General features: G+C 41.1%; 1 protein-coding gene across 1 annotated transcript in view; it reads right to left on the bottom strand.

The window, feature by feature from the left end:
• Positions 1-3,137: 3,137 nt before the first annotated feature.
• Positions 3,138-17,987, bottom strand: part of robo2 (roundabout, axon guidance receptor, homolog 2 (Drosophila)) — a 253,374-nt gene continuing 238,524 nt past the window's right edge. The window contains exons 24-30 of the mRNA XM_070905977.1: positions 13,881-14,040; positions 11,565-11,828; positions 10,431-10,645; positions 6,107-6,289; positions 5,442-5,600; positions 4,959-5,225; positions 3,138-3,340 (exon numbers count right to left, since the gene is read on the bottom strand). Of these exons, the coding sequence (XP_070762078.1) occupies positions 3,138-3,340; positions 4,959-5,225; positions 5,442-5,600; positions 6,107-6,289; positions 10,431-10,645; positions 11,565-11,828; positions 13,881-14,040 (1,451 nt within the window). The remainder of the gene's footprint in view (positions 3,341-4,958; positions 5,226-5,441; positions 5,601-6,106; positions 6,290-10,430; positions 10,646-11,564; positions 11,829-13,880; positions 14,041-17,987) is intronic.

Raw genomic sequence — 17,987 nt, 5'->3', positions numbered from 1 at the left:
GTTTCTTTAGTTTTGACATGAGAGGAGCAGTGCGGTGAACATGCAGGACGAAGAGTGACTCAGACGACTACTGACCCGGCACTTCACCATGCTGTGAGCACAGTGTGCCTATCATCTCCTTATGGCCTCGCTGCTCAGCTCTGACAGCAAACTTTACAAGGAACAAAAAACACGTTTTATATTCCACAAATCTTTATGCATATTTCACAATATACTTTTATTATCATTTTAATAAATACAAAACGACACTGTGATTTAAAAGAAAACAATGAGTATTAAAGAGACACTAAAACGCATTAGACATTAGAAATATCAATCTTAATTTGGTATGTTCTTTTACTGACATCTTGTCTTAAGGTGGATGAACCAGCACATTATACTCAGAATCAAAATCCACAGCAGAAAAGAAAAGAGGGGACGACAGGATTGGACATGAGAGGGATATTTTTGTCAATGAAAATGGAATGGCATAATCAAGTGGAGATGCGTATGGATATATACACATATATACACATACATAAACACCACCAGAATGTAAAATAACCTGAGATACTCTTTGCACCTCATTTCCAGAACACTGGCCACTGGGTGGATGATATAAAATGACAATGGCATGACGACAACAGTACAACAGCATCTGACGGCCTTTAGTTTCCACCCCCCTTTTATCAACATTAGCGGTACAAAAAAGACGAAACAAACAGTCATTGAACCACAAAAATCCTGAACGTTAATATTGAAAACATTGTTGTAAGCAGCGTTTTGGAGTCCATAAAAGGCATACAAATAAACAAGCTTTTCATTAAAAAAAACAGACAACCAATAAAAACATTGTCTTCAGAGGCTGAGAAGTCGAAAGCTGCAGATGATAAGTGTGTGTTTTGTGGCGGTGTGTTCTGCTCAACACTGTGGCTGTAGACATGGAGGCAGTGGGACCTGCTCATTAATACACAAGGCTTTTCTCCATTATCACTTCGCTGTTTGGGATCAAACAGTGACTCAAAGCTACATTGTAAATTGTACACACACCATTTCTTCTCAAAGTTATTGACAAGACTGTGCTAATCATAGTGTATTGGTAACTGAGGCGCCAACCTTTGGAGCAGCGACTGCTTTAATAGGTGACCTATTTTTAGCCAGACTTGGCTGGACCGAACAGGTCTATGTGTTGTTTTCTTGGATGATACTGTACCACAGATAATATAACAAACATAAAACAGTAAGTGCTCTAAAAAGCAAACAATATTAAAATTGATGGAACAAAATACATTAAATCTAAAACATAAAAGATGTAAACAAATGATGTTGCTCCACTGATATTTAAGGTTGGTGTGGGAGTATCATTGCTACTAATCACAAGAAATACTCCTTTGTGATGTCTGCTTACTCATTAAGGCTATAGAAGAATCATAAATCTGCCTCTGTAAGTGCTTTGACTGAACTACAGCATGCGGACAGATCTCACCGACTCCTCCTCCCGTTTGACTGTTTCATGGTTAGTGTGCTGTTATACTGAATGAGGAGCGTAAACTCAGTGGAGTAAAATTATTTAGGCAGTAAATTATAAAAACAGAACTTGAAATGCTTGGAGCCTTGTATAAAAAATAAAAAAACAACGCAAAAAAACTCCTGGAGTTGCCCAAAAACATCGGGAACTAAATATTTCTGATATCAAACTACTGATTTTGGACAGTTAATTAGGAATTAAATGATCAACTCGGTCACCTACAGTAATACAGTATCCTCCGTGAACAAGTCTTCCAGCCTCATATCTGCCCTTTAGACCCTCGGGAACCTTGTGTGTCTGCCACCCAATTAGTCTCAACTATGGGAACGGGTGCCTTATTTGTTGCTGTCTGTGAGCAAAACCTTACTCTTTAATATCTCTCTGTACATTAGTATATAATTTTCTTCTCTTTACTTTACAGTACAGAAACTCCTCTTCACATATTCTTCCGGTTCTTCATGTCAGCAGGAGCATGTTTTTGTGCTTATCACCAAAAATTGCAGTGCAAAAACAATAATTAATAATAATAATGGTAATAATTAATGGTAACTATTAACAAACAATGGATTATAAAACAATTATTTTATGGCACAACAGCCACTCAATTCACATATAATACAAATAACCAGATAAAACCAACTGTTCCTGTATATGGAAATAAAAAGCTCAAACTCAATTAGGCTTGCATAGCAATGCAACAACAAGTTAAAGAATATATTTACAGGAAACAAAATTCCCTTTTCCCCCAAGGGCAGTTACCAGAAAATCTGTTCTCATATAGATGTTTTCATTTTTTTTACTTGTTTTTTTTAACAAAAAGAAAATTACAGTAAGGTAGGAGGTGGAAAATATTTTCTTGAGGACGAAAACATAGTGAGATGTACAGTATGTCTGTGTCTATACATCACATTTACAGTTCTGTGACACTGCTTTTCTCTGTAGTGCCCTCTGCTGCACTCCTTCCCTCTGAGAACACACAGATAAGGACAAAGTTCGTTGCCCCAACTGGGACGGCGTCATTCTTTTGAGGACAGACCGGGTTTTCTCCTGTTCACATCCCAGGCAGATCACTCTGTGGGAAGCAAGGGAAATAAGGGATACAAAATGAGTCCAAATTGAGAAACAACACATTTATTTAAAGATTTAATTCAACAATTGCTTTCTTTTGCTTTCTTTTCAAGAATTAGATGAGACAAATGATACCACTCTCATGTCTGTGCGTTACAGAGCTGGAGCCAGGAGTTGATTGACTTAGCATAGCATAAATCAGAATCAACTGTATTGGCCAAGTATGCTGACACATACAAGGACAAGCAGCTAAACAAGTATTAGCTAAAGGCTAAAAGACGGGAAAACAGCTAGCCTGGCTCAAACTATATGCCCATCAACACCTCTAAAGATCACAAATGATCATGTTGTATGTCATTTGTTTAATTGATTCACAAACAAAAACTTGAAAGTACAAGTTGTGGTTTTACGGGGAGTCCAATGCTACACAGAAGTACTGGCCGATGGATATACTGTTGTTTGGTCAGAAGTTGTTGTAGTATTGCTGGACTGCAAAACTACAAGCCTTTTTCACCATACATGCAGAACCGTATCGTATATCGTAAAACATCAAAATACTGAATTACTCACATAACTCTCCCGAGTACTGTCCCTGTCCATTGGTCCCCAGGAATTCAGCGTGCTCTGTGGTGGTCCACTGCTGTGGCTGTCGTGGACCCTCGGTCTTGCGTGGCCCTGTCGAGCCCTTGGAGGAGGCTGTGCCAGAGGAGCTGTGGCCACCTGGGGAGGGGAAGGATGGTTTACTGTATGGCAGGCACCCGTCCTCTGAAAGCACAAAGAGGCATTGAGAGGCATACTTTAGGTCTGAAAAGTAGACACGACACGTGACTTTTATTGTTGCAGTGAAACACGTCTAACATCTGATGCATGGAGACAAAGAGCACTTTGCAAACCCCCCCACCCCCCCCTCCTGACATCTGCAGAGTGGTGGTGCCAACAGGCTATGCCAGGGCGTGCCACAGAGAGGACTCTCAGCCTCACACATGGCCTTGCAGCTATCAGCCATCCTTATGAGGGGGCAAATACAACAACACAGGGACCACTGGCTGCTGTGGCACCCCCTACTGCAGGGCAGCATAACATTGACCCTCAGCAGTCTTCATCGTTGCGTGAAATCTCATCAAACTGCTCCCCACTGCTCTGCTAATGACTGTAATAGAGCCTGCCCCGACCTCAGTGGGTTCTACTGTGAATCAGTCAGCACTCTGACACATATGGGAATTCACCTATGGGTTTTTTTGTAAAGATGCTGATTGAGGCACCTGTCTTTGTCTCACAGTCTCAGATTAACTGTCTGAGAAAGTCCTGGCACAAAGAGGGCAGGGCGCACAGCATGGAGATCTCTAATGGCCACAAACACACATGCAGGCACGCACATACACATGAACACAGACACACACAGATGGGGTGTAGAGTGGCTGCTGTTGGTGTGAGAAAAGAAAGCTGAGGCGATTAGAGTGCATTTCAGTTGCTGGGGCCTCCTGCCTCACTTGGAGCGGAGCAGGTCCATATTGGCAACAGTTACAGGGGCATTGGGGAGGCTGAGGGGGGCATTCTGGAAACCACAGCAAGTGGCAGACAGTGCAATCTGTTCATGGGAGCCCAGCAGCATGAAAGCTAACTTCAACACAAGAACTTAGAGAAAAATCCCCCACTGCCAAGCCACAGCAGCAGCAAAAATCCTCTGTCCTTGCTGTTTTCTTGTTATAATGCAAAAAATAATCTCTTTATTAAAACAAACAGGAACATTTCCACGTTTGTTTAGAATGTGAAGCTTAGATGTTTTATTTCCTTAGTAATGAATAGTTTTAAGAAAGCAAAATCATTTTATGGACTTTGTTTGTTTGGGAAGTGGTGCAGAACTGTATATATATATATATATATGTTACACATCATCACATCATCATCATCATGCTTATGTAAAGCCTAGAGCGCACTACCCTAAAAAGATGTGTGATTGGCTTCTTTGTAACCCTGCTGTCAGCATGGCTCTAGTGATGGAGATGTCAGTCGTCAGTCCGTCCATGCGTCTGTCAGTTCAACATTTGGTACAGATTAAATTGTCTCGACAACCAGTGGATGGATTGCCAAAGAACGAATCCGAATAAGCTGCCCAATACTTTACTTCATGAAAACTTATAGTACTTCAAAACCTAATGAAGTACTGTGTGAAGTACTGTCAGCCCCAACTGACTTTCATGCTAAAATAGCATGATAACATGCTAACTTAGACATGTTGATATGGCATACTAAACATGAAAAGATTTCAACTGTAAGCATGTTAACTTACATGCTGACATTAGCTTGTTAATGAGGTGTACAGCTTCACAGGGTCGTTTGCCCGTTTGCATGGCTACACACTTTAGTCTTGTTTCAGCCGTACCTGTTTTGTGTCCCCTGCGGCCATCATCAGCTCGGTCCATGGAGCCCAGCCTGTCTTGAGCCTGGCGATGATGTTCCAGAGAAGTGCGTGTCTGTCTGTCGATGGAGCTCTTCATGTCATCCGGCCCAGGCAGGGCTCCTGACATAGGCGGGCGCTCCAGAGATGAAGCCTTCCTATCTGTAGGAGGTGCCATGCTGTTTACGCTGCGGGCCCCCTGGATACGGCCCTGCCCCTGACAGGGAGGCGGCTCAGGGGGAGGAGGTAGGTCTGTGTCAAAGGGGAAACCAACAGAATGAATCAACTGAAGCCATAAATGACTTATAAAATGTAGTTTACTTGTAAAAGAGTGACTCGAATCATGTCTAGAAACATTTCCATCGAATATTTTATTACGTATTAATATAACTCCTTCTTGTTAAGAAAAAAACAGCAGATGTTTTAGAGAATTTTTTTTTAACTATGTGTTTTCAGTCGCTGCCTCACCGTCTGCACCAGCATCTCTCCGGTGGGGTGCTGTGCCCTGGCTTCGGGGTTTGCGTGTGGGCCTGGTGGCCCTCTGGTGGCCCAGGCTGTGTGTGCCGACTGTGCTGCCATCTGTTGAGAATGGACTGCTGGGCCGGGGCCTGTGGGACAAGCCTTTACCTGCAACAGGGATACAGGACCACAAGCCAGCTGGTTAATAAAGACATAAAGCAGCCAACACCTAGACAGTAGAGCTGGGGCTGTCATTAAGAAAGGTAGAGGTTATCAATCAAGATTCAAAAACCTATTAGAAAACAAAGGGAAAGGTTTTCATTAGAAGAGAAAGCACTCTGGTAGAAGCCTGTAAAAGGTTGCAAGTATAACACATCACCCAGTTATTACTCATTTAAATCAAGACAGCCAGAGTGCAAAGCCAGATGAGTTATAGAGGTGCTAAATCAAAGTTAAGGATAGGGAGATATCCACAGTCCAGCTATGTACAACAGGTGCCATGCACAACCTGGGCACAGCGTCCCCAAGCAGCAGAGAGGAAATCCAAAGCCAACATTATGGGGAAAAACATCAGCCAATGGACGGCAGGAGGAAGAATCAGAGCAGAAAGGAACTAATCATGTGCCACTGGTAGTTCCAGTCCAGCAGTGGGTAGCTGGTCTCCACACACCAACCTCTCTTGCTGAGGCTAGTGCCCTCCAGGCGGTAGCCTGCCTTGTCTGCAGCGGCCACCAGGGCCTGGGCAAAGCTGCAGTGGGTAAAGATGGAGCCATCAGACGAACTGCCCAAACTGGACCTATGGCTTGAGAAATTACGGTCATCCTCCGAGGCTGAGCCCCACCCATTCACCATGGACCCTGTGGAACACCACAGGTTTCAGCAAATGTGTGTGCGAGTGTGCTGGACTGCGTGTGTGAATTAATGTGTGTGAATTAATGCTTCTTTTATTTCAAAACACTCAAATTCAACCCCATCATGTTCCTACGTTTCAGCTCAGTGACCATAACCTTTATGGACATATGATCTGACATTTTGAACATCTGGGCTGTGATTTTACATTTAGAGGGATGAATGTTTCGAGTGATCTTATAAAAAAAGAGGTATTATTAACATCCTACACTTAGATGATTTCATTTTTGCCGCAGGGCATTTCTGTTCTTGCAGGTGAGTACTTTTGTGTAGTCATTCTATTCTGGCCTGTCCTCTTTCATCAAGTACAAACACATGCATATATTGCATACACACACACACACACACACACACACACAGAAAGATGCTCACAAACACACACCGGAACCAACACAGTGAAACAGCAGGACCGCCATCAACTGAATTTGCTCTTCTTTTGATGAAGAACAATGAGCGCACCTGTGCAGAGCAGAGTTAGCTACAAAACTGCCTCAGGTGACACAGATGAAGCATCTAACGAAACAATGTATTGAGTCAAACACCTGGTGGTATGCACACACAGTGCTTTTATTCCTGTTTAAAAATGCACAGCCACCACTGTCTAGAAGCAGCTATAACTTTAAGGAAAGAGAGACTTTTAACAGAAAATCAAGGTATCTTGTTTACAGCTGCTGTAGAGTTAGACACCTCTACTCATATATGTTACATTAAAGATGATTAATAAATAGGAGATTGAATCAATACCCTACTTAACATGCTATGAACACTGAAACATAATTGAATATTTGACAGGATCGAACGTGCACACATAAGTAGGATGTGTACATATCATAAGACTATATATCTGTGCTACTGTAAGTATTTCTTCATTTCTTTGATTTTTTCCTTCACATAAAAAGGTAGGCCAGCACTGTAAATGTAAAAGTATCAGTCTGCCAATTAAAATATGGCACTTTGGCAAGCAAAAATGCCGAGAACTGTCGGCTAATGTGACAGCTTTCAGTGGGACTGGCTTGGCAGACTTTGCTCAAGTGGCACAAACCCAAGAGCTCTGCTCACGCACTATCTCTCCCTCACACACAACACAAGAGTGATGTGATTGAACAGACTGGTGTAAAAGAGAACTGGGGAGGTGTGAGGGTAAAGGTTGTAGAAGGTGCGATGGGAACAAAAAGTTAGCAGCAGGATTTATTAAGAGGTCAGTATGACACAAAAGGTAGCATAATCCTGGCCAGGACGGTTGGCAGAGTTCAGAGATTTAAATGAACACAACTCACACATATATTAGCTGCACTAATAAGAGTTTGGTCTCTCAGATGCACTTCTCTTTACAATACAATATGACACATTTGAAATCACACATAAAACTTGGTAATATGATTGTGGTTTATTTATCGCCCTCCAAGAGTTTTCCAACTTCCCCATCTGTGAGTCTCTTCATCTTTAACCATATGTCTCAAAGAGGTGGTTACTCAGCCACTGGATGTGACTTCAGGGAATTGCACCTTCAACAGCTAAAGTTGCAACAGCTTTTCACTCCTATTGCAGTAGAATTCTCTCAGATTAATGGAAACGTCTATAAAATATAAGCTTGCATAAGGTAGAGAACCCCTTACACAACCCATTTTTACAGCGCTAACTGAAATCCAAGGCAGTAACTACTCCGAACCCTCCATCTTGCCTAGCTATTTTCTTTGAAATTCTTTTCTAAGAGTTTTTCTCTAAGAATGAAAGACAGCAATTCCGCTGGGTCCAATCCTCCCACAAAGAATAGAGCAGATATTGAAGTATAGGCAGTGCCAGCCAAAGCACTGAAGCTTCCAACTCCTCCGGCTCAGCGAAGGAACACTGCCTCAGCAAATCACATCACAGAATGACTTTTCAGTTGCATTAACTGCCACTTTCTACTGCTGAACCTCTGGAGCACTTCTATTCTCAGAAATAGCAGTCCAATCAAACTGTGATCATTGTCACATAATTTGATAAAAAATTCAATCTAGTTTTCTTTTTTCTTTGTCTTTTTTTCTGTAGCTCCAGAACAAGGTTTGCACTACGGGTCTGTCACTTTATCATGTCTTGAACCAGAGCAATGGGCCAAGCCATGTACTCTAAAAACCACCGGCTGACACCTCCCGTGCTCCACGCACTGATAGAGCAAGGCCAGTAAACGGAAGATGGTTGGGGGGCAGTAAAACCAAACCCAGGTCCCTCCTGCCACTAAAACTGATTTATACAGACGGAAACCCTAATCTGCATGTCGTTAAGCGGGAAAATCATTCCCCCTGACGAGCAGGCGTCTCTACCTGCCGTCAGGAGACGTGACCCTGCTCCTCACAAACCTGGCGAGGCTTTATGGGAGAGTAATCGCCCTGAACAGCCCAGCTTTCAGCTCATTGTGGGCGTAACAGCCTCACCGCTACCGCATCTCAGCTTTACATGACCTATAGCGCCTACACACAAAGCCAGGTAATACCTATGTGTTCACTTCATCTCTCTGGCTCAAGCAAGACATGGCTCTGCAATACCCACCACAACATCAGGATTTACATTTATCTGCTGAAAAATGTGTTGTATTATCTCACAGGATAGAATAACGCATTTGGAAAGTCTGTGCGGACAATCTGCGGGTGAGAAACGGTGAAAGTGTTTGATTTACTGGCCTTTGGTGTAACATTATGAAAACAGACCTATTTCCATATTATTAAAACAATGACAAATCTATCAAGTGAGGCTCGACAGGAATCTCATTCCTACCCTCCCCTATTTGTATAGCCTCAAAATGGTGTCCACAATAAATCTCTCCCTCTCTTCCTCCCACTAACCCTGGAGCTGGGACCGTGTCTGTGTTGTCAAACGATGGGGTGCGAGGCAGACTTGCAGAGAGATAAGAAGAAATAGTGCTGTCTTCAGAGTAATACAGTGGAGGAGAGATGCAGTAGATTACGGCCCAGTTGCTGCTTTATATTCCTCTAAATACATCAGCAGTAGCATGTGTCAGCGCTACCAAAACCACTGTTCCATCATCCCATGGAAAACTACTCTTTAGGGCTGCCACTGACAGGGCAGACCAACAAGCAGCGCTGTCAACCCTCTTATTCTCATGCTTCCCCTCTCAACTGGCTCAACTCCTCTACTTTCAGATATAGTATATTTTGTGCTCGCTTGCTGTTTCTTTCCACCCATACATTTCCCAATATGGATTTTATTTTTCAGTATTCACAGACTTTATTCCCAATAGTGCATGATAGCAAAATGCCACCCATCCTCCATAAATATCCCTTCAGGTTTTGCCTCTAGTTTACAGATGGATAGTGTGGCCTGGTCAGTATGAGAGCAGCAGTCCAGAACCCAGCTCTGCCGCTGCAATGTCATGCCCTTCATATGTCCCCCTGACAGACGGTTGTAAAAGTTTTCAGTGAGTTGTAAAAATGGAAATGGTGCCTCCAGTCTGGAATGGAATATGCCGCACGTGAAATTTATTTCAAATCTCCTCTGGAAGATATGGGTGAGACTGGCTCCAGTGCTGTGTGCGAGTTAAATCACAGTCACTCTCCCCTGCTTGCTATGCCTCTCCCTCCTCTTAATTTCCCTCTCACTATCCTGTTTAAAATTCATGGACTTTCTTATCTCTTTTTTGGAAATGATAATTATAATTCCCCAGAGTCTGCCAAAAGTGCTTAAAAAACTTGATTGAGGGGCACTCAGTAAGCATGTTCATATAAAAATGTTTGCATAGTAGACTGATGAAGAACATGTCATGAACAACAATCCATTTACTGTAAGACAAGATGCAACAACAATGGGAACTGAATGTTTTCCCATTGAGAGTAATTAGAATTAAGTCATTTTGATTAGAACAAAAATATACAACATTGATAAATCAGTGTCTAAAATAAAATCAAAGAACACATTTAACATATTTAATTGTAATATATATATATATATATATATATATATATTGCACACATACTTTATAAGAATTTATAGGTTTATAAGAATATTTTGAAATAAATTACACTATGGTTAACAAATACATATTTCAACAAAGAAACACCCCAATAGACACAATTCACAACCAGACTACCTTACCTGTTACAGAGCTGTCCAGGTTGTCCATGCTAGATCCTGGTGTGTGCTCAATACCGCGGGGATGCCTGGCTCCATAGCCTTCATCCTCCTCCTCTTCCTCCTCCTCCTCATCCTCATCAGGCAGGTCAGTCTCCAGGTCAGAAACCATTGTGCTCGACACGTAGCCCACTGGAGGAGCTGGAGCCTGGGGAGGAAGTGAGCCTATCTGCATGTGCCTGCGAGCAGAAAGAGATAGCATATTAATGTACTGGAGTGACCATACAGTGTATATCAAGGAATGTGGAGCAATGATGAATATAAAGAGAATAAGTGGAATATTCCATAGTTTCTATGCCACAGGATGGTGAAAAAACTAGAATGTATACATGAAGTGTAGAGTTCATTTTAGAGACCTCTTTCATATGCGAAGCGCTGTGAAAATTTGGACAATTCCACTAATTCTACAGTGCTGCTTGCATGCTAACACAATGACCCGCTAATTGCTGCTGTAGATGGTACAAAGGCATGCTCTCCAGGCCTGTCGACACATGGCTGTCACCTCAGTGGCAACCCGCTCTGCTGACAGCAGCGTTTGTTTGAGGAGTGCAATGTCTTTGACGCGTTTTGCAGTGGGAATTGGTTGTAATTACTGGCCCTCTGGTATTGTCAGAGATGCTCTCTAACCAACATAGTCATTACTGGGTAACATGACATCTCCTTCCTGACAAGGCCCCCCCCCCCCCACACACTTCGCCGACAGAATGAAGCATGGCCTTCATCTGACTTGCATGAGCACAACAACAATGGAATGTGCCGTATGGGTGTGGGGAGAGTAAACAACTGTGGGTAAGAAATGGTGTCTCTTAGAGTGAGCAAAATACAGTAGTCACCTAAGTGGTAGCATGGGCCCATTAAAATGAAATGATTAATGGGTTTATCTCCACTGCACACACAGTTGACATGAAGAATACTGCAGGACCAAAATAAATCCTGGCAGCGATACATGCAGAACAAAATGTACAGTAAGCATTTCAAAATGACAACAATGCATACATTATCAACTATAACAGTATTTCTCTTTCCAGATAGATAGATAGATAATTAAATTATCCAATTTAAATCTTTCTAATGCTGTTTTAATACTGCTGGGTTTACCATGTCTGTTTTGCCATGTCCATTTGGTATGCTCTGGTCAGTTCATCCAAATGGGCCTGGAGCATGGGCTGCATCTCGTCCCGAGGAGAAGGGGTGAGGGTGGCTGTGGACTGCTGTCCAAAGGACACAGCAGCTGGTGAAGAGGCAACCCCTCGGATGGGCGGGGTGGGGACCCTCTCCTCCTCTTCCTCCAGCTCATCCTCCATGCCCTGGTGAAGATAGGTCTGCACGGGCATGGGCGGGCCCCAACCATCACTCTCATACCTGATGTGAGAAGAGATGTTTACTGCACAGAGGTTCTCACAGTTGATGTGTGAAGTTGTGTATGCAATCTTTGGTCTGGGCGGCAATTTACAATTATTTTTTACTGGTGATTATTCTACAGATTATTTTCTCAATTGCTCGATTAATCATTTTGTCCAAAAAATGTCAGAAAAGATTGAAAATGCTCGTTATAATTTCCCAAAGCCCAATAGTCCAAAACCCAAAGACATTTAGTATACTTTCATATGACAACATGACAATGAAAAGCAGCAAATCCTCACAATTGAGAGGATGAAATTAGGGAATGATCAATCCATTATCAAAATGCAGATTCATTTTCTGTTGATCAACTTATCGCTTATTCAACTAATTGTTGTTTCAGCTCTAGTCAGATCATCTATATTTGAAGAATATAAGCCAAAAAATGATAAATGTATCACAGATGTTAAACACAGCTCATCAATGAGAAAATAAATAGTAAAAAAACATATGGACATATGAACTACAATAAGGTGTGTGATATTGTCCATGTCTCCAAATGTAAAAAGGTTACCCTACTGGGGAGGGAATAGCAGACAGCATAAAAATATAAATATTTTAAGAGACATTCCTATATATTAACATGGAGCTTTGTGACCTTGTCCAACTTTCATAAGAATTTGTTTTACGACAGTCCTGAGTGGAGGTATTATGGAGGTAGTCAGGCTTCACTTCCTCATAGCTGTGCTTATACATGCTGAAATAATACTAGCCATAAAGAAAATGTTCATTAAAGAAATTTGTCAGTGCACACTCCATAGGACATAACTGTTTTAATCTGCTGCCATTAAGAGCAGCCTCAGATTTACAGTGCACAGGACTCTTCATTTTCCAGATAGCCTATTAAAGCAGATGACTCTCCCAGATTGGAAATGGGAGTGAGAGGACACAGCACCTACTGGGTCAAAGAGAGAGAAACACACTATCACTTAAAGAAGCCTTGGTTACTTTGTACCTACAGCAGAGTGTGTTTGACCTTCTGTTGGATTCACTACACTAAATGAAATGTTAAAAATGTGTCAGCTGATTTTAAAAAGTCATGTAATTAGTGTAGAGATAAACTAAAGGAGTGATTGTTATCGCATCAAACATCTATAAGAACCTCAGACTAAGAGGTGGCTGAAACTCTGCTGGTATAAATCCTACTCTGTCTCTTTATGAAACAATGCAATTATGATTTTTTCCCCACTGTGGAATTCAGCAAATAGATTAATCTGAAACCATCTGTGTGTCTATGAGCTAGTAGCAGAAGGAGGCTGCTGGAACATTGTTTTTTTTTTTTCACCATTTATTTTCCAGCCATGAAGTCATCCCATAGATTGAAGACAGGATCAGCAGATAGTTTGATCTGCAGCCATCTGTATATGAGCTTTTGTGTGTGTGTGTGTGTGTGTGTGTGTGTGTGTATCTGGCTGCCTGTGGAGACTATACACACATTGATCCTTCACTTTTCTCCAGATGTACAGTAGTACAATAATTAGCTGCAGAGAAAACAGAGCTGAACCCAGTTATTACACACAGAAATGTGTGGTGTTGCTCACGTTGGCATGCACTGCCTTGTTCATTCCAGCCAGAACAACAGAGATAGCAATCTCTATGAGAACAGTCAGTAGGCATTAGTGGTGTACTGCAAAGCTACTATATGAATCTGTTTATTTCACACAAATAAGATACTTGGATTTATATTGGAAGTGGGCAGGGCATATACTGGAAGATGTTAGAAATTGGCTATACTGCTTCATTTTCTGTGTTCAATTTTCTTTTAAACTGCCATTTTTACCCCTCATAAGTGTATTAATAAGTTTAGCTGCCCACAAAATAAACAAAATAACATTCGTAACGAAACTCTTTACCTAAAAGTGCAAAGTGCCAGGCTTCAAAATCTGATCATGAGGTAAAAATAAAACATATGTATCATCAGTCAAGTTTAATCCTGCACTCAAAACAAAATAAAATATTAATGCAAAACAAAAAAAAAACATCCGTATTTGGTTACATCCCTACTAGACATACCCTCCTCCTTCATGGTGCTCGTTGGGATAAAGGTCCATCTCAGTGCCAGGGAGAGGGTGAACAGGGGGAGGGGGGAGGGGAACATTGGCCCAGTTGGACCCATTGGCTTTAGTGGGTTTGGAGCCAGCCTTGGTCTTCTTCTTCTTTCCTCCCTTTCCACCTACAAAAGGAAGGGATTCATTTAAGAGATACGGTCATTGAAAATTAGATTGTAAAAGAAAATCAATAAGAAACTAATATACAAGTGGGATAGCATTGCAATAACAGTGGCTGCTTTTGCCATGTGACAAATGTACATTGTAAAGAAACTAAATTTTATCCAAACATGTTACTTAGATTACAGAACAATTTGGACTCAATTTCAACATACCCTTGGAAAATCACACAACATTTCAAACACAACACTTCAATGGGCTCCTGACTGTCAGTGCTTACACAGAAAAGCTCAAGGTTGCCCGATGAAAAGCATGCTTCCATTGATTAATTGGCTGAAAAGCCTCAAATCTCCATAGAAACAGGAGAGAACGGCAGTAAACGAGGCTAAGGCAGACCTTTGTGCTCCACCCATCCCTCAGTGTCCCCTTTCACACCAGGCTTTGGGTTCCACAATGAAATATCTCACTTCACAGCATCATCATAATGAATGGCTTGTGTAGTGTCACTGTGTCCCTAATGGAATTCACTGAGAGTCTATTACTACTTTCATTTCTTTTATTACACTGGAGAGCCGCTAACCCCATCCATTTCCACTCATATTCCTCCAACACCAGATTCTCCTCTGTCCCATCCATCTTTATAAATCTGCCAGCCAGGTCAATACTGGGTTTTATACGATTTGGTCACTGTAAAAGAAACCTTTTTTTTTCTTTAAAACACATTTGACTTCAAGCCCAAATCTGTTTTTAAGTTGAGGTATATAGAGTATGCACATACTCCTGGAGAGTAAGGTGATGAAAATTGAAGGAAAATGAACTCTTACTACATCATCATGAATTTAAATACTTAATACACTGCTAAACTTATAAACAGCTACCTGTTTTACATTAACTTCAACTACTTTCAGATCTGTTTCTGTCCTTATTTACTGGCAATGTATCAATTTAAAAAGAACATCTGTTTTTGGGTGGTTAACATTTTTACTAGCTCCTTTAGTAATTATTTACTCACTGGTGTAGGTGGAAATATATTATTACAACTTCCACAAAGGCAAGAGCTCTCTTCTTTAATACTTAACAGTACCTGTTGACAGTTCAGTCCCTTCAATTCAAGCAACTACAGACGTGTGGTACAGGTGTCTTTTGTACCTCAATGTGTAGAACATGCTACCCTAACTGAACATTAGGGCTGCAAATATGATGATCATTTTCATTATCGATTCATATTTGTTTTTGATAAATCAGCAATCGTTTGGTCTATAAATCATAAAGTTAAAAAAAGAAAAAAACCCTAACCCTGTCACAATTTTCTAAAGCTGAAGGTGACATCCTCTAATTGCCAGCCTTGCTCAACTAACTAACTAAAGATATTTACTATCACAAAAGACCATGTAAAGTAGTACATGGAGGTGCAGTACATCGATTCAGTACACAATCTGTTCTTTGTCATGACAGACATTAAAATTGCTGCATGTAAAATCAAGGGATCAAATTTTTAAATGTACACTTATTACACTTACTTACCATATTGCCTCACAGTATTTATCAAGTTTATCACATGATGCGTAGTATCTCCATGTTGTGTAATCCTATCACATTCATTTTTGAGCCAGGAGGTTTATAAATATATAACTCATCTCATGCTTCTTAGATTGTGAATATGCAAAGGAAGTAGGGAGACATACTGAACAGTATGTGCATATACAACTCCATTTGTGGCAGTCTCTCTCTACCAGTAAACACCTTACATCTCAATCCAGGAAATACCTCAAACTGACATCACCAGACACAGAGACTAGTAAAAGCCGTCTCTGGGAAACTCTGTTGAACACATTTGTATCTGTCATCTGTTGGTTAGCCTTCGCTGCCAAAGGCCTGTAATCACTTTTCCCAGTCCCACAAAAAAGCTGCCAATATCGCATCTTGTGCAATGTAATGCACTCTAATGTAATCTAATAAACTGACTCGACTCAGACGTAGTAAAAAAGTAGATCACTGTCATCGAAAGAAATGTACAGAAGCAATGAGGTACATTTCTATTGATTTTCATGGAAGCCAGATGGAAGAGAAATAAGAAACTCTGTACAATATGTTTTAAGTTCAGAAAATTCTGATTATGTTACTATTATAAGCAAAAAAACATAAGCACTTCAAAGCATGGTAAAAATGCTGGGGCAGGGGAGGAAATATCAGGCATGAGGAGATAGAAGACGTGTCAGAATAAGATTAATAAAGAATGGAAGTAATAAAAGAAACAACTGTAAGCCCAAGGCAGGCGGCACCACAGTGTAAGTATAGTCTGAAAGTAATTGGGTTTCCTAATCGCACCTCTGGGCGACGCTTGACTTTTACCAATAAATGGTGAGCTGACGTGATTGTTCAATCATCCTTAGTCCCTCCACACAAGACCAGCCATCAATATTGTAAATGAGCCTCTTCTAGGGAAGGATGGTCTGGCACTGGAATTACAACAGCTCACCCCAAATATGAAAAATACAGAGAGAGGCTGTGGCTAGGAGCTATACAGGAATTACACAGCGAACCCATCTCCTCTGACAAAAATGGGCCTCTCTTCAAAGGGGAACTCATACTAAATATAGAATCAGCGTTGGGTATTTATACCCAAGGTTTGGGCGCTCCCAGCCTATAACTGTAGGGCTGCATAGCCTTGAGCTTGCTTTGTTTTCATTGGGTGCGTCAGTGCTGAGGGGGAAAGCCACAGAGCAGAGACTCTAGAAAGACTATGCAGCCAGACATAACTTAAGAGTGGGAGAATCATTTCAAAAAGGACATCAAATATAAGTAAGTCATGTATCATCATTTTTAAAGATTTGGTTGAAAAAAAAAATACATGTTACATAATGAGGTGAGATGCAACATATACAGAGAGTGCAGGAGCACAGCAGGTCACACGTAACAATGGACTTCACATAATCATGGGCTTTGTAGCTTCACAGAGTGCGGGAGTCTTCAGGGTCTCAGACTGCTACAGAAAACACAGAAAACACCAGCTACCTCTTCTCCCCTACACTAAGAAAGGTTTTAATGAGCAGCTTCATGTCCCCAGTGGAGATCCATGCTGCCATGAAAGCTGCTCTATTTCTGTTCCTTTTCATCCAGCTCTCCTCCTTCAGACCTGACATTCATTATTCCTTCCATCTCCTTAGAGGGAGAGCAAGGCACTGTAACTTAAACCCCCCCCGTCAAATGCTGAGTTTACTTTGGTTGAAGTCTGAATCAACTCTTAGCTTGTGCTGATTCAAATTTCCATCACTCCACCAGTGAGAGATGTAGCATACAGTGTACAGCATTACTCACATACTTTTTAGAAGCCGTATAGTCAGTAACCAATTTTAGTGCTCATCTTCTGTTCAATATAGCAATGGGTCTAATGAATATCACATCTCCTGCTAATTAATTCACTTTTATATCATCATTAATACAGATACTTTTGGTGTCATTTAGATTATAATTTTTTTCATTAATCGCGCAGAGTCGTTTGCCAAACTACCTGAAATAGGTATTAGCCTACCTGATACAGTATACATTCCTCAAAGCTTACGTTTTGATATGGATAATAATAATAATAATAATTTATCCTTTCCTTTTACTTAACTCATAAAAAGCTCATTAAAGTTCAACAATTTGGAAAATTCGCTTACATGCCCAGAGTTAGATGAGAAATTGATACCACTCTCAAGTATGTCTGTTAAATATTAAGCTACAGCCAGCAACCAGTTAGCTTAGGTTAGCACAAAAAACTGTCCAAAAGCAACAAAATCCACCTCTGAAGCTCACTGTGGTTTTACGGGGGGGTTATGTGCTAGTAGGTTGATTTTGTTACCTTTGGCCAGAGCCAGGGTAGCTGTTTCTTCATGCTAAGCTAAGCTAGCATGAGTATTTCCCAAAATGTTGAGCTATTCTTTCGAAGCATATTCTCTGACATATTATA

This window comes from Enoplosus armatus, chromosome 5, assembly GCF_043641665.1.
Source record: "Enoplosus armatus isolate fEnoArm2 chromosome 5, fEnoArm2.hap1, whole genome shotgun sequence".
Classification (NCBI taxonomy): domain Eukaryota; kingdom Metazoa; phylum Chordata; class Actinopteri; order Centrarchiformes; family Enoplosidae; genus Enoplosus; species Enoplosus armatus.
Note: the sequence above shows the minus strand (reverse complement) of the source record. Positions and strands in the feature narration are given on the sequence as shown.